This window comes from Nerophis lumbriciformis, linkage group LG17 (genome assembly GCF_033978685.3).
Source record: "Nerophis lumbriciformis linkage group LG17, RoL_Nlum_v2.1, whole genome shotgun sequence".
Classification (NCBI taxonomy): Eukaryota; Metazoa; Chordata; class Actinopteri; order Syngnathiformes; family Syngnathidae; genus Nerophis; species Nerophis lumbriciformis.
The window spans coordinates 41936035-41961878 of record NC_084564.2 but is presented as its reverse complement, the minus strand read 5'-3'; the positions used below and the strand labels follow the sequence as shown (position 1 = coordinate 41961878).

Genomic DNA, 25844 nt, shown 5'->3' with positions numbered 1-25844 from the left:
TTATAACTTGCATCAAGTTCAATAATAAATCAAAAAAAGTGTTATAACTTGCATCAAGTTCAATAATAAATAAAACAAAAGTGTTATAACTTGCATCAAGTTCAATAATAAATCAAAAAAAGTGTTATAACTTGCATCAAGTTCAATAATAAATCAAAAAAAGTGTTATAACTTGCATCAAGTTCAATAATAAATCAAAAAGTGTTATAACTTGCATCACGTTCAATAATAAATCAAAAAAGTGTTATAACTTGCATCAAGTTCAATAATAAATCAAATAACTTGCATCAAGTTCAATAATAAATCAAAAAAAGTGTTATAACTTGCATCAAGTTCAATAATAAATAAAACAAAAGTGTTATAACTTGCATCAAGTTCAATAATATAAAAAAAAGTGTTATAACTTGCATCAAGTTCAATAATAAATCAAATAAAAGTGTTATAACTTGCATCAAGTTCAATAATAAATCAAATAACTTGCATCAAGTTCAATAATAAATCAAAAAAAGTGTTATAACTTGCATCAAGTTCAATAATAAATAAAACAAAAGTGTTATAACTTGCATCAAGTTCAATAATAAATCAAAAAAAGTGTTATAACTTGCATCAAGTTCAATAATAAATAAAACAAAAGTGTTATAACTTGCATCAAGTTCAATAATAAATCAAAAAAAGTGTTATAACTTGCATCAAGTTCAATAATAAATCAAAAAAAGTGTTATAACTTGCATCAAGTTCAATAATAAATCAAAAAGTGTTATAACTTGCATCACGTTCAATAATAAATCAAAAAAGTGTTATAACTTGCATCAAGTTCAATAATAAATCAAATAACTTGCATCAAGTTCAATAATAAATCAAAAAAAGTGTTATAACTTGCATCAAGTTCAATAATAAATAAAACAAAAGTGTTATAACTTGCATCAAGTTCAATAATATAAAAAAAAGTGTTATAACTTGCATCAAGTTCAATAATAAATCAAATAAAAGTGTTATAACTTGCATCAAGTTCAATAATAAATCAAATAACTTGCATCAAGTTCAATAATAAATCAAAAAAAGTGTTATAACTTGCATCAAGTTCAATAATAAATAAAACAAAAGTGTTATAACTTGCATCAAGTTCAATAATAAATCAAAAAAAGTGTTATAACTTGCATCAAGTTCAATAATAAATAAAACAAAAGTGTTATAACTTGCATCAAGTTCAATAATAAATCAAAAAAAGTGTTATAACTTGCATCAAGTTCAATAATAAATCAAATAACTTGCATCAAGTTCAATAATAAATACAATAAAAGTGCCTCTTTGCAAAAAAAAAAGGAGGAGCTATGCATTTGGCAAGACAGGGCAAGTGACAGCACTTTCCCCCAGGAGAGCCACCTTGCTTCACTGTGAAACAGCACGGCTGTATGATCAGCTCCCATTTCCTCACACAGTGCAGAGAACAGTCGCGCTTTCAGTGGTCGTATTTTGATCAAATTTACCGCGCTCACAACATCTGTTAAAACCTCATTGAGTTCAGGGCTGAGCTGCCTTGACGCGAGTGCTTCCCGGTGAATGACACAGTGTGTGCCCGTCACATTTTTGTTTCTCTGCAGGCGCTGGCTCTGGCTCGACGACCTTTGAGGTGCGAGCCACAAATGTATATATTTGTGTAATTGTGATCCACACATTAGCCTGCTACCCATCCGCGCGAAAGTTTGTTCCGCTTAGCCCCGCCCCCATTAGTTACTGTTGCTATGTCTGTCAAACTTTCGCTCGTACCGAGAAATATAAAGCCTACAGTAAAAATAAGTACCGGTAATTTCCATTTATTTATATAGCGGATTTCACAGACAGAATCACAAAGTGATTTACAGTGTGTATAGAAAATGAAAGCATAGTAAAAAAAATAATCTAAGAATATAATAATTAAAAAAGAAAATTGAAAGTGAAATTTCCTCCCGTTCCTCGCGCCCCACCTGTCATGTCTCTATTCCCCACCAGTGGGGCGCGCCCCACACTTTGAGAAACGCTGGTGTAACCTGTGTGGTTGTTGACCAAGTATGCCTTGCTGTCACTTACGTGTGCAAGCTGAAGATGGATATAACAAAAGGCTGTGCTGGCACGCTGCTTATACAGATTGTAGAGGGCGCTAAATGCTGTACCATCATGGCACGCCCTTATTGTTATTGTAAGGGTGAAAATCGGAGGATTTTAATCCCGGGAGTTTTCTGTGAGAGGCACCGAAATCCGGAAGTCTCTCGGGAAAGAAATCCGGAAGTCTCCCGGGAGGGTCGGCAAGTATGCAGCTGAGCCGCATCAGAGTGATCAAAGAGCCGCATGCGGCTCCGGAGCCGCGCGTTGCCGACCCCTGTCCTAGTGTGTAGTGAAGCATGTTTAGCTATTCCTCGTCCTGCAGGGATGTTACTTGTAAGAAGCAATTTATTTGTCCCCATGGAGGAGAGGATTAGTGATTTAGTAGGGTGTAAAACACTGCGGAGGGACGTTAGCTTTAGTGCTTACTAGAGATGTCCGATAATGGCTTTTTTGCCGGTATCCGATATTGTCCAACTCTTAATTACCGATTCCGATATCAACTGATACCGATATATACAGTGGTGGAATGAACACATTATTATGTCTAATTTTGTTGTGATGCCCCGCTGGATGCATTAAACAATGTAACAAGGTTTTCCAAAATAAATCAACTCAAGTTATGGAAAAAAAAGTGCCAACATGGCACTGCCATATTTATTATTGAAGTCACAAAGTGCATTATTCTTTTTAACATGCCTCAAAACAGTATCTTGGAATTTGGGACGTGCTCTCCCTGAGAGAGCATGAGGCGGTTGAGGTGGGGGGGTGTATATTAGGGCTGCAACAACCAATCGATTAAATCGATTAAAATAGATTATAAAAATAGTTGCCGATTAATTTAGTCATCGATTCGTTGGATCTATGCTATGCACAGGCAATTTTTTTATTTTTTTTTTAATTGTATTTATTTTATTATTTTTTTTAATAAACCTTTATCTATAAACTGCAACATGTACAAACAGCTGAGAAACAATAATCAAAATAAGCATGGTGCCAGTATGCTGTTTTTTTCCCAATAAAATACTGGAAAGGATAGAAATGTAGTTTGTCTCTTTTATCCGATTATTAATCGATTAATCGAAGTAATAATCGACAGATTAATCAATCATCAAATTAATCGTTAGTTGCAGCCCTAGTGTATATTGTAGCGTCCCGGAAGAGTTAGTGCTGCTAGGGATTCTGGGTATTTGTTCTGTTGTGTTTATGTTGTGTTACGGTGCGGATGTTCTCCCCAAATGTGTTTGTCATTCTTGTTTGGTGTGGGTTCACAGTGTGGCGCATATTTGTAACAGTGTTAAACTTGTTTATACGGCCACCCACAGTGTGACCTGTATGGCTGTAGACCAAGTATGCCTTGCATTCATTTGTGTGTGTGAAAAGTCGTAGATATTATGTGATTAGGCCGGCACGCGAATGCAGTGCCTTTAAGGTACGTCCCCAATATTGTTGTCTGGGTGGAAATCGGGAGAATGGTTGCCCTGGGAGATATTAGGAGATAAAAGCTCCTCGGTGGCAAGGCCCCAGGGGTAGATGAGATCCGCCCGGAGTTCCTTAAGGCTCTGGATACTGTGGGGCTGTCTTGGTTGACAAGACTCTGCAGCATCGCGTGGACATCGGGGGCGGTACCACTGGATTGGCAGACCGGGGTGGTGGTTCCTCTCTTTAAGAAGGGGAACCGGAGGGTGTGTTCTAACTATCGTGGGATCACACTCCTCAGCCTTCCTGGTAAGGTCTATTCAGGTGTACTGGAGAGGAGGCTACGCCGGATAGTCAAACCTCGGATTCAGGAGGAACAGTGTGGTTTTCGTCCTGGTCGTGGAACTGTGGACCAGCTCTATACTCTCGGCAGGGTCCTTGAGGGTGCATGGGAGTTTGCCCAACCAGTCTACATGTGCTTTGTGGACTTGGAGAAGGAATTCGACCGTGTCCCTCGGGGAGTCCTGTGGGGAGTGCTCAGAGAGTATGGGGTATCGGACTGTCTGATTGTGGCGGTCCGCTCCCTGTATGATCAGTGTCAGAACTTGGTCCGCATTGCCGGCAGTAAGTCGGACACGTTTCCAGTGAGGGTTGGACTCCGCCAAGGCTGCCCTTTGTCACCCATTCTGTTCATAACTTTTATGGACAGAATTTCTAGGCGCAGTCAAGGCGTTGAGGGGATCTGGTTTGGTGGCTGCAGGATTAGGTCTCTGCTTTTTGCAGATGATGTGGTCCTGATGGCTTCATCTGGCCAGGATCTTCAGCTCTCACTGGATCGGTTCGCAGCCGAGTGTGAAGCGACTGGGATGAGAATCAGCACCTCCAAGTCCGAGTCCATGGTTCTCGCCCGGAAAAGGGTGGAGTGCCATCTCCGGGTTGGGGAGGAGATCTTGCCCCAAGTGGAGGAGTTCAAGTACCTCGGAGTCTTGTTCACGAGTGAGGGAAGAGTGGATCGTGAGATCGACAGGCGGATCGGTGCGGCGTCTTCAGTAATGCGGACGCTGTATCGATCCGTTGTGGTGAAGAAGGAGCTGAGCCGGAAGGCAAAGCTCTCAATTTACCGGTCGATCTACGTTCCAATCCTCACCTATGGTCATGAGCTTTGGGTTATGACCGAAAGGACAAGATCACGGGTACAAGCGGCCCAAATGAGTTTCCTCCGCCGGGTGGCGGGGCTCTCCCTTAGAGATAGGGTGAGAAGCTCTGTCATCCGAGAGGAGCTCAAAGTAAAGCCGCTGCTCCTCCACATCGAGAGGAGCCAGATGAGGTGGTTCGGGCATCTGGTCAGGATGCCACCCGAACGCCTACCTCGGGAGGTGTTTAGGGCACGTCCGACCGGTAGGAGGCCGCGGGGAAGACCCAGGACACGTTGGGAAGACTATGTCTCCCGGCTGGCCTGGGAACGCCTCGGGGTCCCACAGGAAGAGCTGGACGAAGTGGCTGGGGAGAGGGAAGTCTGGGCTTCCCTGCTTAGGCTGCTGCCCCTGCGACCCGACCTCGGATAAGCGGAAGAAGATGGATGGATGGATGGATAAATTTTACTTTTTGAAACCGATACCGATAATTTCCGATATTACATTTTAAAGCATTTATTGGCCGATAATATCGGCAGTCCGATATTATCGGACATCTCTACACTTTACTTGTGTTACTGTATGTAAAAACTTGCACGGCAACAGCGTAATTTCCCCATTGTGGGATAAATAAAAGTCTATCCTACCTCATCCGAACTTCTTATTACACTTTAAAAATGATCTGATCTTACCTTGGGTGGCTAGTGTTGAACGCAGCATTCCACTTTTGGACCAGTTCTTGATCTGCCCATCTTCTCCAGCTAAGTGGGCGCAGAATCATTTTTCAGTTGGACTATTTTTAACCGAGCTACTTTTGTGGAATTCCCTACGCACCTGTGACAAGGGCAGTCCCATCATGGTTCCAGCGGCCTGCTAAAACGGCTCCTTTGTGAGCTTCGACGCTCTTCTCGATGCGCCCCGTCTTGGAGGCAAGGTGGAACTTCCCTGCAAAGACAAACAAGAGGCCTGTGTTCAGACTGATACACAAAATCCTACATCTTTAATTCAATTAAAGGCCTACTGAAAGCCACTACTACCGACCACGCAGTCTGACAGTTTATACAGTATATCAATGGTGAAATCTTAACATTGCAACACATGCCAATACGGCCGGGTTAACTTATAAAGTGCAATTTTAAATTTCCCGGGAAACTTCCGGTTGAAAACGTCTAGGTACGATGACGTATGCGCGTGACGTCAGTAGTTGAATCAGACATTTTGGAATAGGTCGGTCGCCAGCTTAAATCGTCTTTTTTCATCGCTAAATTCCACAGTATTCTGGACATCTGTGTTGGTGAATCTTTTGCAATTTGTTTAATGAACAATGGAGACTGCAAAGAAGAAACCTGTAGGTGCGATCGGTGTATTAGCGTCTGGCTACAGCAACAAAACCAGGAGGACTTTGAATTGGATAGCAGACGCGCTATCCGACGCTAGCCGCCGACCGCATCGATGATCGGGTGAAGTCCTTTGACGCGCCGTCGATCGCTGGAACGGTGTTGATGAGCAGATGAGAGCTGGCGTAGGTGGAGAGCTAATGTTATTAGCATAGCTCTATCGAGGTCCCGTAGCTAAATTAGCTTCAATGGCGTCGTTAGCAACAGCATTGCTAGGCTTCGTCAGGCGGTATAGCATTAACCGTGTGGTTACAGGTCCATGGTTTAATAGTATTGTTGATATTCTGTCTATCCTTCCAGTCAGGGGCTTATTTCTTTTGTTTCTATCTGCAGTTAAGCACGATGCTATTGTGTATGTATGTGGGAGCGTAGGTACCTATGTACGTATGTGAGCATATGTGAATTTGCATGTACAATACATTCGACTCCCAGAGTGCGTGGGAGCCAGAGCACGGCCCCATCACCCCCGAAAGCCCAACCCACAAACAGGAGGCGTGGTGCCCAGGGAACCAGGGACCACCGCCCCCACGCAGCCAAGCCGGCCAGCGACAGGAACCCCAGAGCCCGGCCCACCGTACCGCCCACAAGGGCCAGCAGCAGGCCGCAGACAGACGCACCCGGCAGAGGACAGGGCACGAGAAAAGCAGGGGACAGCCAGACCCCAAGCCAGCGAGAGACCACACCCCACACGGGCAGAAAGGCGAGACGCCCCGCCCGAGGGACTCAGAGACTCCCCGCAACCGGACGGGAAGACCGCCCCCGCCCCACCGGCAACCGGGCCCCCACGAGCCCACCCCCCACCCCCGGAGAGCGCGGCGAGGCCATCCCCCGGCCACCCCACCCAAATCGGCCGCCGCAGGACCACCCAGGCACAGGGCCACGGGAACCACCCACCCCACCCGCAGGGACCCCAACGATGAAGATGGAACAACCAGCAACCGCCCCGCCGAGCCCCCCCTCTGAGGGAGGGGAAAATTAAAAAATAATATTAATAAAATATTTATTTTTTTAAATATAGTATCCGAGGTGGTTTAAAATACAAATCCGTGATCCACAATAGAAAAAGGAGAGAGTGTGGAATCCAATGAGCTCTTGCATACCTGCCAACTTTTGAAATCAGAAAAACCTAGTAGCCAGGGTCCAGGGGCCGCAGGCCCCGGTAGGTCCAGGACAAAGTCCTGGTGTGTGGTTCAGGGCGACGCAAAAGTATTATTAGCATTCAGACAGGTTAAAATGTTGCTAAAACCATCACTGTTTGGGCGACGAAAAACGTTGAAAGTGTTCCACTTGTATCGCTAGCAACGGCATTAGACTTGTGTTTTTTTGTCCCAACGTGGTCTTTTACATCGCTAATTCCTCCGTGTCCGATCGAAAAATCTTGTCTGCACAAGGTGCAATTCGCGTAGTTTTCACCCTTTTTGGAACGGATAATTATTCCCGGATAGGCTTTTGAATATTCTTCACGGAATGACTGCGGTTTTCTTTTCGGTTTAAGACTCGTTTGCGATTTTTCTCCGGCTGATTCCATGATCGTTCGCTCGTTTGGAAACAATGGCAACTGTATGGCGTCACATTAGTGCCAAAAATCCGAGCGCATAAAAACTGTTATCGCGCGCTGATTCTCCACTTCGTGCGCGCGCGCGACACCATTTTGCGCGCGCGTTAGAGGTGCGCGGTTTGCGGGCACAACCGCGGAGTCCGCAGATTATCCGCGGATCGGGCGGATGAAATTTAAAAAAATTAGATTTTATCCGCGGGTCGGGTCGGGTCGGGCGGTTATAAATAAATAAATGATAAATGGGTTGTACTTGGTTGAAATAAATAAAAAAAAGATTTTAAATAGATTCAGGCGGGTGGCAGTTAAACCAATTGGGAAATATATATACATAGTTAAATGTTGTTACCCACATACGAAAAACGAGCAGGCACCTGCTGCATATGCCACAACAGAAGAAAAAAAAAAAAAGAGATGGACACTTTTACGGAGCGGAGAAGGCCTCCGACGCCTCGCCGGGGTCCGGGACCGAGGCCCCTTCCCCCGAGAGGACCCCACCGGGAGCCGTAGCTGAGGCGATCCGCGAGAAGGGCCCGACGCACGTCCAGGGTCACCACCGCGCCCACCGCACCGACACCCCGCCTCGTCCGCCTTCGCCGCAGCCGGCGTCACGCGCAGCAGGTAAGCAGCTTACCTGCCCGCCACCCCCGTGGCCGGGGGCTCGTAACAGGGGTCACTCCGCGCGCTCCGCCCGCGCAGCTTACCTGCCCGCCACCCCTGTTGCCGGGGGCGCGTAACAGGGGTCACTCCGCGCGCAGTGCGCTCACGAAAGGGGTGGGGCTCACCCTGGTTGATATAGACAGCAGCTAGGACGGTGGCCATGGACGTCGGAACCCGCTAAGGAGTGTGTAACAACCCACCTGCCGAATCAACTAGCCCTGAAAATGGATGGCGCTGGAGCGTCGGCCCATACCCGGCCGTCGCCGGCAGCGAGACGCGCTTGGAGGTGCGCTCAGCGCGGCTCCCATATGATTGCGCACTGGTGTGCGTCTGGGTCGTGACAGCGTGGCACGCGAATGTCTGTGCTGCATTGGATCAGTCTCCTTTCTTTAACAGGCAAAAGCTTTATAACCTCACTAATGCCTTGCATCGTCTATATTAGATATATAACAACGGGCGGATGGCGGGCGGATGCGGTTCTGATCAAATGTTACATCGGGTGGATGGCGGATGGTTGACGACTTTCTGATACGGTTGCGGATGAAATAATTGCCTATCCGCGCATCTCTAGCGCGCGTGGTGCCTTTCTGCGCGCGCGCGCGACGCCTTTCTGCGCGCTCTCTGTGTACTCCTGGCATCTCTCCTCGCGCTGTCATGTTTCTTTTTGGCACTTTGGGGGCGGGTATGCTTAGACGGCCCCTCCTTTCTGATTGGCTGTGAGCATTTTTCATATGACCAATCATTCTCCAGCGTAGCAACGTTGTAGCCATCTTACCTCGGACATCTAGCCTCAATCATTACATTGATGTCAATGGTTCATGTACTAATTAAATGACCATAACTTGCTCGATTTTCGACCAATTTACAAACGGTTTGCCTTGTTACAAATCTTATTACATGTAGATATGACATAGGATGCTGTACCTGTTGAAATTACCTCTTTCGCTTTAAAAAAAAAAAAGACTTAATTGTGCAACATAGTTGTGTAGGGTCAGTGTTAGTTCTCTGATTATTTTAAACTGTTTCAGAATACATTATTAAAAGCTATTTTTAACATTTTAAAAACAAAAATTCAAAGATTATTTCATTAATTTTATGGCTGAATCAAAAGAAATTCCATAAATTAGAAAACAAATGTTGAAGAAGAAGTGAAAATATAAAATAATGTTATTGCTGGTGGACCAGTTCTGGCTGAAAGATGTGATTATGGTGTTTGTTGTCTTATTATTTATTTGGGTCACATTTTGTATTACCCTGTATTGTGTTTATGTGGTATGAAATAACCTTCATCAGCGCGCGACATTTTTTTATCCACTTCTTCCTCCGTAAATCTTGATACATATTGTCATGTCTGTGTGATCATGTTTTGTTTTAGTAATGTTCGGTTTAAATTTTGGACTTTTTGTGCACTTTTGTTTTGTTTTGTCACCATAGCAACCATTAGTTTCACCTGTCACGTCACGCACCTGTTCCACGTTTGGACTCATTGTGCACTCTTGTCACCATAGCAACCATTAGTTTTCACCTGTCACGTCACGCACCTGTTTCACGTTTTGAGTCACGCACCTGCATTCACTAATCATGTCCATAGTATTTAAGTTCATTCATTTTCTGTTGTTCGTCCTGACGACATCCCCGCATTTATGCTCCTGCACACTCTCCACACCCTGATGACCCTTGCTACTCTTTTTTTCATGCCGGTTCCATGCCAAGTAAGTTTTTGTTTGTTAAGCCACAGTTAGTGTTTTGTTTAATTGTTCATAGTTTCTGCCAATGTGCAAGTTTTGTGTTTAAAGTCTAGTTTTGTACCTCCGCCCCTGTGCGCGCTTTTCGTTTATTCCTTTTTTGATAGTTTAAATAAATCATGTATTTACCTTCACGCCATGACCAGTCCTGTTCATTTGCACCACGGGAGAACAAACCAAGCCAAAGTCCAAGTCTTGACACATATTGACGATGACCCGCCCTGCTATACTTCTGATTGGCTCTGAGCATTTTTCAGCGTTTTTCGCCTGACCAATCAGAAAGGAGGGGCCGTATAAGCATACCCGCCCCCAAAGTGCCAAAAAGAAACATGACAGCGCGAGGAGAGATGCCAGGAGTACACAGAGAGCGCGCAGAAAGGCACCGCGCGCGCGCTAAAAGGCACCACGCGCGCGCAAAATGGTGTCGCGCGCGCGCACGAAGTGGAGAATCAGCGCGCGATAACAGTTTTTATGCGCTCGGATTTTTGGCACTAATGTGACGCCATACAACTGGTGTCTCGTGCTTGGCAGCGGTGCTATAAATAGCCTCGCGCATGGCATTCGGAATGGCTCGATAGGAAGTTACGGGAAGCAGTGTCGATTGTCATTGTTAAAACCCATTTTTATTCACTGGCTTTTAACCCAGCATGAGACTTTAAACTGTTTTTAGCTTTTAACTTTTTGAACTGTTTTTAACTTTTAAACTGTTTTTATCTAACAAAACTGTTCTTAGGGTAATTTATATTTGCTTTTTAAATGTGTATTTTTATTTCTGTTTTAAATGTTATTTTTTAGTCTGTCCTTTACCTCCGTTTCTTTGTGGTGTACAGCCCTTTGTTTTTCAACTGTGCTTGTCTTAAAAGGGCTTTATAAATAAAGTTGGTATGGTATGGTATGGTATTGTTGTTACGCGATTTTGTGAATAAAACTTTAAAAAAAATTTTTTTTTTTAATTCATGAAAAACCGTATTTTTTATCACTGCAACCGTAACCCGGAATAGGTTGATGAAAACCGTACTAATTACGGGAAAACCGGAGTAGTTGGCAGGTATGCTCTTGTACCTAAGTTACGGTCAGAGCGAAAAAAGATACGTCCTGCACTGCACTCTAATACTTCACTCTCACGTTTTTCATCCACGAATCTTTCATTCTCGCTCAAATTAATGGGGTAATCGTCGCTTTCTCGGTCCCAATCGCTCTCGCTGCTGGTGTAAACAATGTGGAAATGTGAGGAGACTTTCAACTTGTGACGTCACGCTACTTCCGCTACAGGCAAGGCTTTTTTTAAATCAGCGACCAAAAGTTGCGAACTTTATCGTCGATGTTCTATACTAAATCCTTTCAGCAAAAATATGGCAATATCGCAAAATGATCAAGTATGACACGTAGAATGGATCTGCTATCCGCGTTTAAATAAAAAAATGTCATTTCAGTAGGCCTTTAAAAAGACACTTTGAAGCAGGTTTATTTTCTCACAGTTGAATAATAGTCAAAGCTATAGGGCAGGTCTATTCAACTGCCAACCAGAGGGCCAAATTTGGCCCAGGAATGACCCATACCGGCCCCCCGAGACTAGTTCAGAACTTGGGAGACAAATTCCTAAAAGCACTACAGCAGAGGTGGGTAGAGTAGCCAGAAATTGTACTCAAGTAAGAGTACTGTTACTTTAGAGATTTATTACTCAAGTAAAAGTAAGGAGTAGTCACCCAAATATTTACTTGAGTAAAAGTAAAAAGTATGTTGTGAAAAAACTACTCAAGTACTGAGTAACTGATGAGTAACATACACACTCATATCATATATATATACTGTATTTTCCGCACTATAAGGCGCACCTAAAAACCACAAATTTTCTCAAAAGCTGACAGTGCGCCTTATAACCCGGTGCGCTTTATATATGGATTAATATTACGATTCATTTTCATAAAGTTTCGATCTCGCAACTTCGGTAAACAGCCGCCATCTTTTTTCCCGGTAGAACAGGAAGCGCTTCTTCTTCTACGCAAGCAACCGCCAAGGTAAGCACCCGCCCCCATAGAACAGGAAGCGCTTCTTCTTCTACTGTAAGCAACCACCCGCCCGCGTAGAAGAAGAAAAAGCGCGCGGATATTACCGTACGTTTAATTTCCTGTTTACATCTGTAAAGACCACAAAATGGCTCCTACTAAGCGACAAGGATCCGGTTCATGAAAAGACGCAATCTCTCCATCCGCACACGGATTACTATTTCACAGCAACTGATATTCCTGTGAACCGCACTGTGGATACAACGGGAGCACGTACGGTGAATATTCGCACCACAGGGAATGAGAAGTCATCCTTCACTGTGGTTCTAGCTTGCCATGCTAATGGCCAGAAACTTCCACCCATGGTGATATTCAAAAGGAAGACCTTGCCAAAAGAGACCTTTCCAGCCGGCGTCATCATAAAAGCTAACTCGAAGGGATGGATGAAGAAAAGATGAGCGAGTGGTTAAGGGAAGTTTACGCGAAGAGGCCGGGTGGCTTTTTTCACGCAGCTTCGTCCATGTTGATATACGATTCCATGCGCGCCCACATCACGCTGGTTTTAATATATTATTAAAGTTTGACTGACCTATCTGACTGTTTTTTTGACATTCCTTTAGCGCAGTTAGATGCGGCTTACAACACGGGGCGGCTTATAGGTGGACAAAGTTTTGAAATATGCCGTTCATTGAAGGCGCGGCTTATAACCCAGGGCGCCTTATGGTGCGGAAAATACGGTATATATATATATATATATATATATATTTAACATATAGATTCCTTTCTTTCATGAAGACAAGAATATAAGTTGGTGTATTACCTGATTCTGATGACTTGCATTGATTGGAATCAGACAGTAGTGATGATAACGTCCACGTTTTCAAATGGAGGAGAAGAAAAGTTCCTCCTTTCTGTCTAATACCACATGAAAGTGGTTGGTTTTTGGCATCTTATTTGTCCAGCTTCCATATTCGTTTTTATACACTTTACAAGAAATACATTGTCGGCAAACTCCGTAGCTTGCTAGCTTGTTTGCGCTGGCTTTCGGAGACTCTTATTTTGAAAGCGCAGGCGTGATGGAGCGGCACTTTTATTGTGGAGACAGGAACGTCCTCATGTGCGGTCAGTCTTTACGCTTTTGACGGGATGTACGGTTGAAATAAAAAAGTATCTTTTTTCCTTCACACTTTTGATTGATTGATTGGAACTTTTAATAGTAGATTGCACAGTACAGTACACATTCCGTACAATTGACCACTAAATGGTAACACCCCAATAAGTTTTTCAACTTGTTTAAGTCCGATCATGTGACCGCCTGGCTCTGTTTGATTGGTCCAACGTCACAAAGTGACTGTATCTGATTGGTGGAACGAAGTGAAACGTCACCAGTAAGGCAGGCACTTTGAAGGTCTGTCTGACAGACCAAAACAAACAAAGCGTGCATTAACAGATCGATAAAAATTAGTAGCGAGTAGCGAGCTGAATGTAGATAAAAGTAGCGGAGTAAAAGTAGCGTTCCTTCTCTATAAATATACTTAAGTAAAAGTAAAAGTATGTTGCATTTAAGGCTGAAACGACGCGTCGACGTAGTCGACGTCATCGGTTACGTAAATACGTCGACGCCGTTTTTGTGCGTCGGCGCGTCGCATATTTACGTCACACTACTGTCATGGCGGAGCGCAAAGCAGACGATGCGAGCGAGGGGAAAAAAGCACGCCAAAAGTCGTCAAAAGTGTGGGAGTATTTCAATAAACGGCCTAATAATGTTGTTGTATGCACACTGTGTCGAGCGGAAATGGCCTATCATAGCAGCACAACGGCTATGAACGAACATTTGAAAAGAAAACCCCCGACAGCGTTCTTGCCATCACCATCAACAAGTCAATCGTCCGCGTGCGTATACGTTGTCATTATTACACAAAAACATGAATGTGTCATTTGTATCTGCGTTGTAAATTCATAAACTAAAGCACCGTTTCGCTCTGAGAGGCGCGTTTGGCGTGCCTGTTCAGTGTTTACAAAGACGCGCTCCTCTTTAACGCTGTGGAGAGGCGGCGGCGGCGAGCGAGCGGCGAGGCGGGGCGCGCCGGGAGCGACGCCGTAAGAGACAGGGGACGACGAGCGAGCGAGGAAGAGGAGCTGAAAAGCAAGGAAAGAAAGAGAAAAGAGTTGGAAGAGAAAAGACTTTGTGTAAAATTAAAAGATTGTAAACCTGGCAAAGCCGTCTGGCGTTCAGTCTGTCGGTCCTGAAAGAACCCCACGGCACAAGACGTGTCACAAACGCTAACGTTAATTAGTTGTGCAAATACCTTTTACAACATTAACAGTTACATATACTATGTACAAACCAACAATTAACTTTCACTTTAATCATACTATCATTGTTGTGTTATTAAGCAAAATAAGCAATACTTTTACTTTTGTTGAAATGTTTACACTGTACACTTTTTTGTATTGGATGTTTAGCTTTATTTTTGCACATTTTAGCAAATAAGCAATACTTTTACTTTTGTTGAAATGTTTACACTTGTTACAGAATATTTCCGTTTTGCACTTTTTTGTATTGGATGTTTATCTTTATTTTTGCACATTTTAAAGCAAAATAAGCAATACTTTTACTTTTGAAATGCTTATACTATTCCAGAATATTAAGATTTGCACTGGATGTTTACTTTTATATTTGCACATTAAAAAGCAAATAAGCTACTTTTAATTTTGTTAAATGTTAAAAGTTTTAAATGTTTACATTGTTACAGAATATTTTGTCATGTTGTTGTCAATGTTGACTGAGTGGCCATACTTTTTTTTTTGTAAATAAAAGCCATGCCTTTTGAAAAAACTGGCCTACTTTTTTTTTTTCCTCTTCATTTTAAATAAAAAAAATAATCGGTAAAAGGAAAAATAATCTATAGATTAATCGAAAAAATAATCTATAGATTAACCGATTAATCGAAAAAATAATCTATAGATTAATCGATAGAAAAATAATCGTTAGCTGCAGCCCTAGTTGCATTAAAACTACTCTTAGAAGTACAATTTATCCCAAAAGTTACTCAAGTAGATGTAATGGAGTAAATGTAGCGCGTTACTACCCACCACTGCACTACAGTGCTCCTGTTGTAAGTAGGAACTTGAACCACTCTAAATATATCAGCAGATCCTTGTAATGCAAGGATCTGCTGATATATTTTTTTGCTAGCAAACATAAAACTGGGATCCAAACTTGTCATTTACATAACTGAGGCGTTCATCTAACTTCTCTCCTTTTTGGAAGTTACAATGTTGTTTTGTGTTGTGATTTAAGTAGCCAAGGTCCAACCATCGACGATTCCTTCAACAGCATTAACCAATAGCTATCGTGTTTGATTTCTCCAAAGTATGCTTATAAAAATTCAAAAAGAGAGATTGGTAACAAAGTCAGAAAGAGAAAGAAAGCTGCTGACATTTCATTACTTATTAGCCAGACTGCCAGAGAAAATTGCTGTATCAGTTTTGGGGGAGTTGCACTTTTATGCAAGCCTACACTGCTATTAGTATTCTGACCACATACTATATTGCCTGACATAAAAAATGCATCGCCATGCTGTGTGTTTGTTTCTGATGCAGAATTAGGAGAGACTGTGCTGTCCGATGCCTTATACAGTGGGATCCAACACAGCAGTCTACATTTAAACACTGGAAATCCCTTTGTCACTTTTCATAAGTACATAATTATACTGAACACATATTCCCTTTTGTATTATTTAATTGTATGTTATGCAATACTATCCATCCATCCATCTTCTTCCGCTTATCCGAGGTCGGGTCGCGGGGGCAGCAGCCTAAGCAGGGAAGCCCAGACTTCCCTCTCCCCAGCCACTTCGTCCAGCTCTTCCTGTGGGACCCCGAGGCGTTCCCAGGCCAACCGGGAGACATAGTCTTCCCAACGTGTCCTGGGTCTTCCCCGCGGCCTCCTACCGGTCGGACGTGCCCTAAACACCTCCCTAGGGAGGCGTTCGGGTGGCATCCTGACCAGATGCCCGAACCACCTCATCTGGCTCCTCTCCATGTGGAGGAGCAGCGGCTTTACTTTGAGCTCCCCCCGGATGGCAGAGCTTCTCACCCTATCTCTAAGGGAGAGCCCCGCCACCCGGCGGAGGAAACTCATTTCGGCCGCTTGTACCCGTGATCTTGTCCTTTCGGTCATAACCCAAAGCTCATGACCATAGGTGAGGATGGGAACGTAGATCGACCGGTAAATTGAGAGCTTTGCCTTCCGGCTCAGCTCCTTCGTCACCACAACGGACCGATACAGCGTCCGCATTACTGAAGACGCCGCACCGATCCGCCTGTCGATCTCACGATTCACTCTTCCCTCACTCGTGAACAAGACTCCGAGGTACTTGAACTCCTCCACTTGGGGCAAGATCTCCTCCCCAACCCGGAGATGGCACTCCACCCTTTTCCGGGCGAGAACCATGGACTCGGATTTGGAGGTGCTGATTCTCATCCCAGTCGCTTCACACTCAGCTGCGAACCGATCCAGTGAGAGCTGAAGGTCCTGGCCAGATGAAGCCATCAGGACCACATCATCTGCAAAAAGCAGAGACCTAATCCTGCAGCCACCAAACCAGATCCCCTCAACGCCTTGACTGCGCCTAGAAATTCTGTCCATAAAAGTTATGAACAGAATCGGTGACAAAGGGCAGCCTTGGCGGAGTCCAACCCTCACTGGAAACGTGTCCGACTTACTACCGGCAATGCGGACCAAGCTCTGGCACTGATCATACAGGGAGCGGACTGCCACAATCAGACAGTCTGATACCCCATACTCTCTGAGCACTCCCCACAGGACTTCCCGAGGGACACGGTCGAATGCCTTCTCCAAGTCCACAAAACACATGTAGACTGGTTGGGCAAACTCCCATGCACCCTCAAGGACCCTGCCGAGAGTATAGAGCTGGTCCACAGTTCCACGACCAGGACGAAAACCACACTGTTCCTCCTGAATCCGAGGTTCGACTATCTGGCGTAGCCTCCTCTCCAGTACACCTGAATAGACCTTACCGGGAAGGCTGAGGAGTGTGATCCCACGATAGTTAGAACACACCCTCCGGTTCCCCTTCTTAAAGAGAGGAACCACCACCCCGGTCTGCCAATCCAGTGGTACCGCCCCCGATGTCCACGCGATGCTGCAGAGTCTTGTCAACCAAGACAGCCCCACAGCATCCAGAGCCTTAAGGAACTCCGGGCGGATCTCATCTACCCCCGGGGCCTTGCCACCGAGGAGCTTTTTAACTACCTCAGCAACCTCAGCCCCAGAAATAGGAGAGCCCACCACAGACTCCCCAGGCACTGCTTCCTCATAGGAAGACGTGTTGGTGGGATTGAGGAGGTCTTCGAAGTATTCCCTCCACCGATCCACAACATCCGCAGTCGAGGTCAGCAGAACACCATCCTCACCATACACGGTGTTGATAGTGCACTGCTTCCCCTTCCTGAGGCGGCGGATGGTGGTCCAGAATTGCTTCGAAGCCGTCCGGAAGTCGTTTTCCATGGCCTCACCGAACTCCTCCCATGTCCGAGTTTTTGCCTCTGCGACCGCTGAAGCCGCACACCGCTTGGCCTGTCGGTACCTGTCTGCTGCCTCAGGAGTCCTATGAGCCAAAAGAACCCGATAGGACTCCTTCTTCAGCTTGACGGCATCCCTCACCGCCGGTGTCCACCAACGGGTTCTAGGATTACCGCCACGACAAGCACCAACTACTTTGCGGCCACAGCTCCAATCAGCCGCCTCGACAATAGAGGCGCGGAACATGGTCCATTCGGACTCAATGTCCAGCACCTCCCTCGTGACATGTTCAAAGTTCTTCCGGAGGTGGGAATTGAAACTCTCTCTGACAGGAGACTCTGCCAGACGTTCCCAGCAAACCCTCACAATGCAATACTATTGTACTATTATTACAACAATTCGGCAATATGTTACTTTTCAATACTGCGCTGAAACTGGTATGAAGAAGAATACAAAACCCAAAAGCAGTGAAGTTGTCACGTTGTGTAAATGGTAAATAAAAAGAGAAAACAATGATTAGCAAATCCTTTTCAACTTATATTTAATTGAATAGACTGCAAAGACAAGATATTTAACGTTCCAACTGGTAAACTTTTGTTATTTTTTGCAAATATTAGCTCATTTGGAATTTGATGCCTGCAACATGTTTCAAAAAAAGAATGAGAATGTTGAGGAATGCTCATCAAAGACTTATTTGGAAAATCCCACAGGTGAACAGGCTAATTGGGAACAGGTGGGTGCATACCTGCCAACTTTTGAAATCAGAAAAACCTAGTAGCCAGGGTCCAGGGGCCACAGGCCCCGGTAGGTCCAGGACAAAGTCCTGGTGGGGGGTTCAGGTTCGCCCCCCGGCGCAAAATAATTATTAGCATTCAGACAGGTTAAAATGTTGCTAAAACCATCACTTTTCTATCAGTCACAGTGACTTTTCAAAACAAAAATATTACAGCAAAAATCATATGGGTTGATTGACATGTTTATTCTGTAAGCTAACTTCAATAGTTTGAAATTATTTTGACAGTTAATGCCAGTTATCCTGTCAACCTTTCACAAGACTTCAATTTGTTAATTGAAAGTATAAACACTTTTTACAGTAAACAAATGGTAAAACAGTACTAAACAATTCCATTAAAAAAAAAAAAATTGGTGTCATTATTAACTTTCTGTCCAAGCTTGTATAATCTACTGCCTTGTTCAATTGTAAAAAATATTTTGTGCCTAAAATTCACATTTCTATCACAATTATCATACTGTAAACATGGTAAGCTAACTTCATTAAAATTAATAGTCCTGTCAATAGCATGGAATTACAATTCAAATGTAGTTTTTTTGTAAGCCTTTCAAAAGAATTCAAAATATGAAAAATTCATGAAAATTAATTGAAGCCATCAGACACTTGAAAAGTGGCACATCACATCTCTAATGTAATCATTTTAACTTTTCAACAGAAATAGCACTGCAAAAATATGAAGGACATACTTCTGTATTTTGGTAGTTATGCTGTCAACATTTAACCAGATTTCTTCAACTTGGACTTGAAAGCATAAATAGTATAAACACTTTTAACAGTATAACAGTACTAAACAATTCCAATAGATAACATTGGTGTCATTACCTTTTTGTGGCTAAAATCCAAAAAACGTTGAAAGTTTTCCACTTGTATCGCTAGCAACGGCGTTAGACTTGTGTTTTTTTGTCCCAACGTGGTCTTTTACATAGCTAATTCCTCCGTGTCCGATCGAAAAATCTTGTCTGCACAAGGTGCAATTCGCGTAGTTTTCACCCTTTTTGGAACGGATAATTATTCCCGGATAGGCTTTTGAATATTCTTCACGGAATGACTGCAGTTTTCTTTTCGGTTTAAGACTCGTTTGCGATTTTTCTCCGGCTGATTCCATGATCGTTCGCTCGTTTGGAAACAATGGCAACTGGTGCCTCGTGCTTGGCAGCGGTGCTATAAATAGCCTCGCGCATGGCATTCGGAATGGCTCGATAGGAAGTTACGGGAAGCAGTGTCGATTGTCGTCGTTGTTACGCGATTTCGTGAATAAAACTTAAAAAAAAAAAAATGTTTTAATTAATGAAAAAACATATTTTTTATCACTGCAACCGTAACCCGGAATAGGTTGATGAAAACCGTACTAATTACGGGAAAACCGGAGTAGTTGGCAGGTATGTGGGTGCCATGATTGGGTGTAAAAGCAGCTTCCATGAAATGCTCAGTCATTCACAAACAAGGACGGGGCGAGGGTCACCACTTTGTCAACAAATGCCTGAGCAAATTGTTTAAGGACAACATTTCTCAACGAGTTATAGCAAGGAATTTAGGGATTTCACCATCTACGCTCCGTAATATCATCTAAAGGTTCAGAGAATCTGGAGAAATCACTGCAATGCCCGTGACCTAGGATACCTCAGGCGGTACTGCATCAAAAAGCGACATCAGTGTGTAAAGGATATCACCACATGGGCTCAGGAACACTTCAGAAAACCACTGTCAGTAACTACAGTTTGTAGCTACATCTGTAAGTGCAAGTTAAAACTCTACTATGCAAAGCCAAAGCCATTTATCAACAACACCCAGAAACGCCGCCGGCTTCGCTGGGCCCGAGTTCATCTAAGATGGACTGATGCAAAGTGGGAAAGTGTTCTGTGGTCTGAGGAGTCCACGTTTCAAATTGTTTTTGGAAACTGTGGATGTCGTTTCCTCCGGACCAAAGAGGAAAAGAACCATCCGGACTATTCTCGGCGCAAAACTCAAAAGCCAGCATCTGTGATGGTATGGGGGTGTATTAATGCCCAGGGCATCGGTAACTTACACATCTGTGAAGGCACCATTAATGCTGAAAGGTACATACAGCTTTTGTTGGCATCTAAGCAACGCCTTTTTCATGGACGCCCCTGCTTATTTCAGCAAGACAATGCCAAGCCACATTCTGTACGTGCTACAACAGCGTGGCTTCGTAGTAAAACAATGCGAGTACTAGACTGGCCTGCCTGAAAACGTGTGTCACATTATGAAGCCTAAAATAGCACAACGGAGACCCCCGGACTGTTGAACAACTTAAGCTGTACATCAAGCAAGAATGGGAAAGAATTCCACCTGAGAAGCTTCAAAAATGTGTCTCCTCAGTTCCCAAATGTTTACTGAGTGTTGTTAAAAGGAAAGGCCATGTAACACAGTGGTAAAAAGGCCCCTGTGCCAACTTTTTTAAAACATGTTGCAGGCATCAAATTCCAAATGAGCTAATATTTGCAAAAAATAACAACATTTACCAGTTCAAACGTTAAGTATCTTGTCTTTGCAGTGTATTCAATTAAATATAGGTATATGTAAATATATGTAGTTAAAAAGCTCCTCGGTGGCAAGGCCCCGGGGGTGGATGAGATCCGCCCGGAGTTCCTTAAGGCTCTGGATGCTGTGGGGTTGTCTTGGTTGACAAGACTCTGCAGCATCGCGTGGACATCGGGGGCGGTACCTCTGGATTGGCAGACCGGGGTGGTGGTTCCTCTCTTTAAGAAGGGGAACCGGAGGGTGTGTTCTAACTATCGTGGGATCACACTCCTCAGCCTTCCCGGTAAGGTCTATTCAGGTGTACTGGAGAGGAGGCTACGCCGGATAGTCGAACCTCGGATTCAGGAGGAACAGTGTGGTTTTCGTCCTGGTCGTGGAACTGTGGAGCAGCTCTATACTCTCGGCAGGGTCCTTGAGGGTGCATGGGAGTTTGCCCAACCAGTCTACATGTGCTTTGTGGACTTGGAGAAGGCATTCGACCGTGTCCCTCGGGAAGTCCTGTGGGGAGTGCTCAGAGAGTGTGGGGTATCGACTGTCTGATTTTGGCGGTCCGCTCCCTGTATGATCAGTGTCAGAGCTTGGTCCGCATTGCCGGCAATAAGTCGGACCCGTTTCCAGTGAGGGTTGGACTCCGCCAAGGCTGCCCTTTGTCACCCATTCTGTTCATAACTTTTATGGACAGAATTTCTAGGCGCAGTCAAGGCGTTGAGGGGATCTGGTTTGGTGGCTGCAGGATTAGGTCTCTGCTTTTTGCAGATGATGTGGTCCTGATGGCTTCATCTGGCCAGGATCTTCAGCTCTCGCTGGATCGGTTCACAGACGAGTGTGAAGCGACTGGGATGAGAATCAGCACCTCCAAGTCCGAGTCCATGGTTCTCGCTCGGAAAAGGGTGGAATGCCATCTTCGGGTTGGGGTGGAGACCCTGCCCCAAGTGGAGGAGTTCAAGTACCTCGGAGTCTTGTTCACGAGTGAGGGAAGAGTGGATCGTGAGATCGACAGGCGGATCGGTGCGGCGTCTTCAGTAATGCGGACGCTGTATCGATCCGTTGTGGTGAAGAAGGAGCTGAGCCGGAAGGCAAAGCTCTCAATTTACCGGTCGATCTACGTTCCCATCCTCACCTATGGTCATGAGCTTTGGGTTATGACCGAAAGGACAAGATCACGGGTACAAGCGGCCCAAATCAGTTTCCTCCGCCGGGTGGTGGGGCTCTCCCTTAGAGATAGGGTGAGAAGCTCTGGCATCCGGGGGGAGCTCAAAGTAAAGCCGCTGCTCCTCCACATGGAGAGGAGCCAGATGAGGTGGCTCGGGCATCTGGTCAGGATGCCACCCGATCGCCTCCCTCGGGAGGTGTTTAGGGCACGTCCGACCGGGAGGAGGCCACGGAGAAGACCCAGGACACGTTGGGAAGACTATGTCTCCCGGCTGGCCTGGGAACGCCTCGGGATCCCCCGGGAGGACCTGAACGAAGTGGCTGGGCCTGCTTAGGCTGCTGCCCCCGCAACCCGACCTCGGATAAGCGGAAGAAGATGGATGGATGCATGGACAACGTGCCAACGTCACTGCTTTTGGGTTTGGTAAAAACATTGTACACATTCATAAGCAAAAACTGAGAATAGTGAAAAAGAGGGGTGACTGCACTGTAGCCTACATGGTTGGCATGTCTGCCTCTGTCAGGAGATCAAGGTGCAAAAACGCACTCCCCATACTCAATGTGGGTTTTCTCCGGATTCTCTATATTCCTCAAACACCACAAAAACATGCGAGTTAGGCTCATTGGAAATGGATTGATAAATAAAGACTTACCGTCACTGCTGGTTAGCACAAAGACCTCGGCCGAAGTCTGCTTTTTGCCACCGACAGTCTTAGGGAACCAGTGCAGGTCAATCGGGTAGAAGCTGTCTGGTAATTTGACGACGAGGCTGGTCTCGCTGGTCAGAAGGTTCCACCTGAGGATCTGGTGGTCATCACTGCAGGAGTACAGCTCATCAGCTGTGGTCCAGCCAATGCAGCTCACTAGCTCCCTATGTGAGCTCATATTAAGGAGAATGGTCAAATCACATTAGGTGAGCAGGTTTAACCTTCTAAAACGACCACACCCCAGTATATAGGGAAACTTGCATCAATATACCAGTGACGTGCGGTGAGGTTGATGGCTGGTGAGGCACTGACTTCATCACAGTCAGATTTACAAACATATGAACCCTAAAGAGTATCTTATTCACCATTTGATTGGCAGCAGTTAACGGGTAATGTTTAAAAGCTCATACCAGCATTCTTCCCTGCTTGGCACTCAGCATCAAGGCTTGGAATTGGGGGTTATTAAATCACCAAAAATTATTCCCGGGCGCGGCGCCGATGCTGCCCACTGCTCCCCTCACCTCCCAGGGGGTGATCAAGGGGATGGGTCAAATGCAGAGGACAGATTTCATTACACCTAGTGTGTGTGTGACAATCATTGCTACTTTAACTTAACTTTAACTTTACACATACAAACTGTAGCACACAAAAAAGCACATTTAATTTAAAAAAAAACGTTATTATGGTCTTACCTTTACTTATAAAATAAGTCCATGAGCCGCTGTTGTGCTGGATTAATGCACCCCCTGACGAGAGTGTTATATCAACTAAAGCCCTCACTTAAACTTTCCACGTGCAAGATTGAATCTATTCAAAAAAGTGTAACCGAGGGTTTATAAATGTGGCCTATACTGTATGAAACTACAAAATAACAAACACGGAGGCTCCAGTTTACACGTGGACCACTTTATTTACATTCTTTCAAAAACTTCCGCTCCACTCCAACGTGTCATCACTTCCGCTCTTAGCGCCTTCAAAATAAGAGCTCAAGGTATATACTGTATAACAGCGCATAACAGGAACTTAACATCACAAAGAGGAAAGCCCATAAAAATAGGTTACAAAAGTTATTTAATAAGAAGCCAAAAAGTGCAAAAACAATAATGTTCGTGTTGGAGGAGTTGTGAATTAGGTACACCTGCAGTCTGCAGGTGTACCTAATGTTGTGGCCCTGCAGTCATTCACAACTCCTCCAACACGAATATTATTGTTTTTGCACTTTTTGGCTTCTTATGAAATAACTTTTTTAATTAGATTCAATCTTGCACGTGGAAAGTTTAAGTGTGGGCTTTAGTTGATATAACACTCCCGTCAGGGGTTGCCGTGCATTCTACGGCGGGGGTGCAGGAGGCAAGCCTCAGCCAGTGCGTCTTTTGCAGCCGTTTTATGATCGCTCAGCACAAGAAATACTTTACACACATACAGTTGTTGACAAAATACACTGTACATTATATACCTCAGCTAACTAAACTATGGAAATCCATCCATCCATCCATCTTCTTCCGCTTAGCCGAGGTCGGGTCGCGGGGGCAGCAGCTTAAGCAGGGAAGCCCAGACTTCCCTCTCCCCAGCCACTTCGTCCAGCTCCTCCCGGGGTATCCCGAGGCGTTCCCAGGCCAGCCGGGAGAGATAGTCTTCCCAGCGTGTCCTGGGTCTTCCCCGTGGCCTCCTACCGGTCGGACATGCCCGAAACACCTTCCTAGGGAGGCGTTCGGTTGGCATCCTGACCAGATGCCCGAACCACCTCATCTGGCTCCTCTCGATGTGGAGGAGCAGCGGCTTTACTTTGAGCTCCTCCCGAATGACAGAGCTTCTCACCCTATCTCTAAGGGAGAGCCCCGCCACTCGGCGGAGGAAACTCATTTCGGCCGCTTGTACCCGTGATCTTGTCCTTTCGGTCATGACCCAAAGCTCATGACCATAGGTGAGGATGGGAACGTAGATCGACCGGTAAATCGAGAGCTTTGCCTTCCGGCTCAGCTCCTTCTTCACCACAACGGATCGATACAGCGTCCGCATTACTGAAGACGCCGCACCGATCCGCCTGTCGATCTCACAATCCACTCTTCCCCCACTCGTGAACAAGACTCCGAGGTACTTGAACTCCTCCACTTGGGGCAAGATCTCCTCCCCAACCCGGAGATGGCACTCCACCCTTTACCGGGAGAGAACCATGGACTCGGACTTGGAGGTGCTGATTCCCATCCCAGTCGCTTCACACTCGGCTGCGAACCGATCCAGTGAGAGCTGAAGATCTTGGCCGGAGGAAGCCATCAGGACCACATCATCTGCAAATAGCAGTGACCTAATCCTGCAGCCACCAAACCAGATCCCCTCAACGCCCTGACTGCGCCTAGAAATTCTGTCCATAAAGGTTATGAACAGAATCGGTGACAAAGGGCAGCCTTGGCGGAGTCCAACCCTCACTGGAAACGTGTCCGACTTACTGCCGGCAATGCGGACCAAGCTCTGACACTGATTATACAGGGAGCGAACTGCCACAATAAGACAGTCCGTTACCCCATACTCTCTGAGCACTCCCCACAGGACTTCCTGGGGTACATGGTCGAATGCCTTCTCCAAGTCCACAAAGCACATGTAGACTGGTTGGGCAAACTCCCATGCACCCTCAAGGACCCTGCCGAGAGTATAGAGCTGGTCCACAGTTCCACGACCAGGACGAAAACCACACTGTTCCTCCTGAATCCGAGGTTCGACTATCCGGCGTAGCCTCCTCTCCAGTACACCTGAATAGACCTTACCGGGAAGGCTGAGGAGTGTGATCCCACGATAGTTGGAACACACCCTCCGGTTCCCCTTCTTAAAGAGAGGAACCACCACCCCGGTCTGCCAATCCAGAGGTACCGCCCCCGATGTCCACGCAATGTTGCAGAGTCTTGTCAACCAAGACAGCCCCACAACATCCAGAGCCTTAAGGAACTCCGGGCGGATCTCATCCACCCCTGGGGCCTTGCCACCGAAGAGCTTTTTAACTACCTCGGCAACCTCAGCCCCAGAAATAGGAGAGCCCACCACAGATTCCCCAGGTCCTGCTTCCTTATAGGAAGACGTGATGGTAGGATTGAGGAGGTCTTCGAAGTATTCCCTCCACCGATCCACAAAATCCGCAGTCGAGGTCAGCAGA

The 25844-nt window shown here is 45.4% G+C and overlaps 1 protein-coding gene across 2 annotated transcripts in view; it reads right to left on the bottom strand.

Moving 5' to 3' along the window:
- Window positions 1-25844, bottom strand: part of ift80 (intraflagellar transport 80 homolog (Chlamydomonas)) — a 201988-nt gene that overhangs the window by 167129 nt on the left and 9015 nt on the right. For both annotated transcript variants that reach the window (XM_072915026.1, XM_072915027.1), the window contains exons 3-5: window positions 22646-22869; window positions 5466-5576; window positions 5324-5392 (exon numbers count right to left, since the gene is read on the bottom strand). In XM_072915026.1, coding sequence (XP_072771127.1) covers window positions 5324-5392; window positions 5466-5576; window positions 22646-22869 — 404 coding nt within the window. The remainder of the gene's footprint in view (window positions 1-5323; window positions 5393-5465; window positions 5577-22645; window positions 22870-25844) is intronic.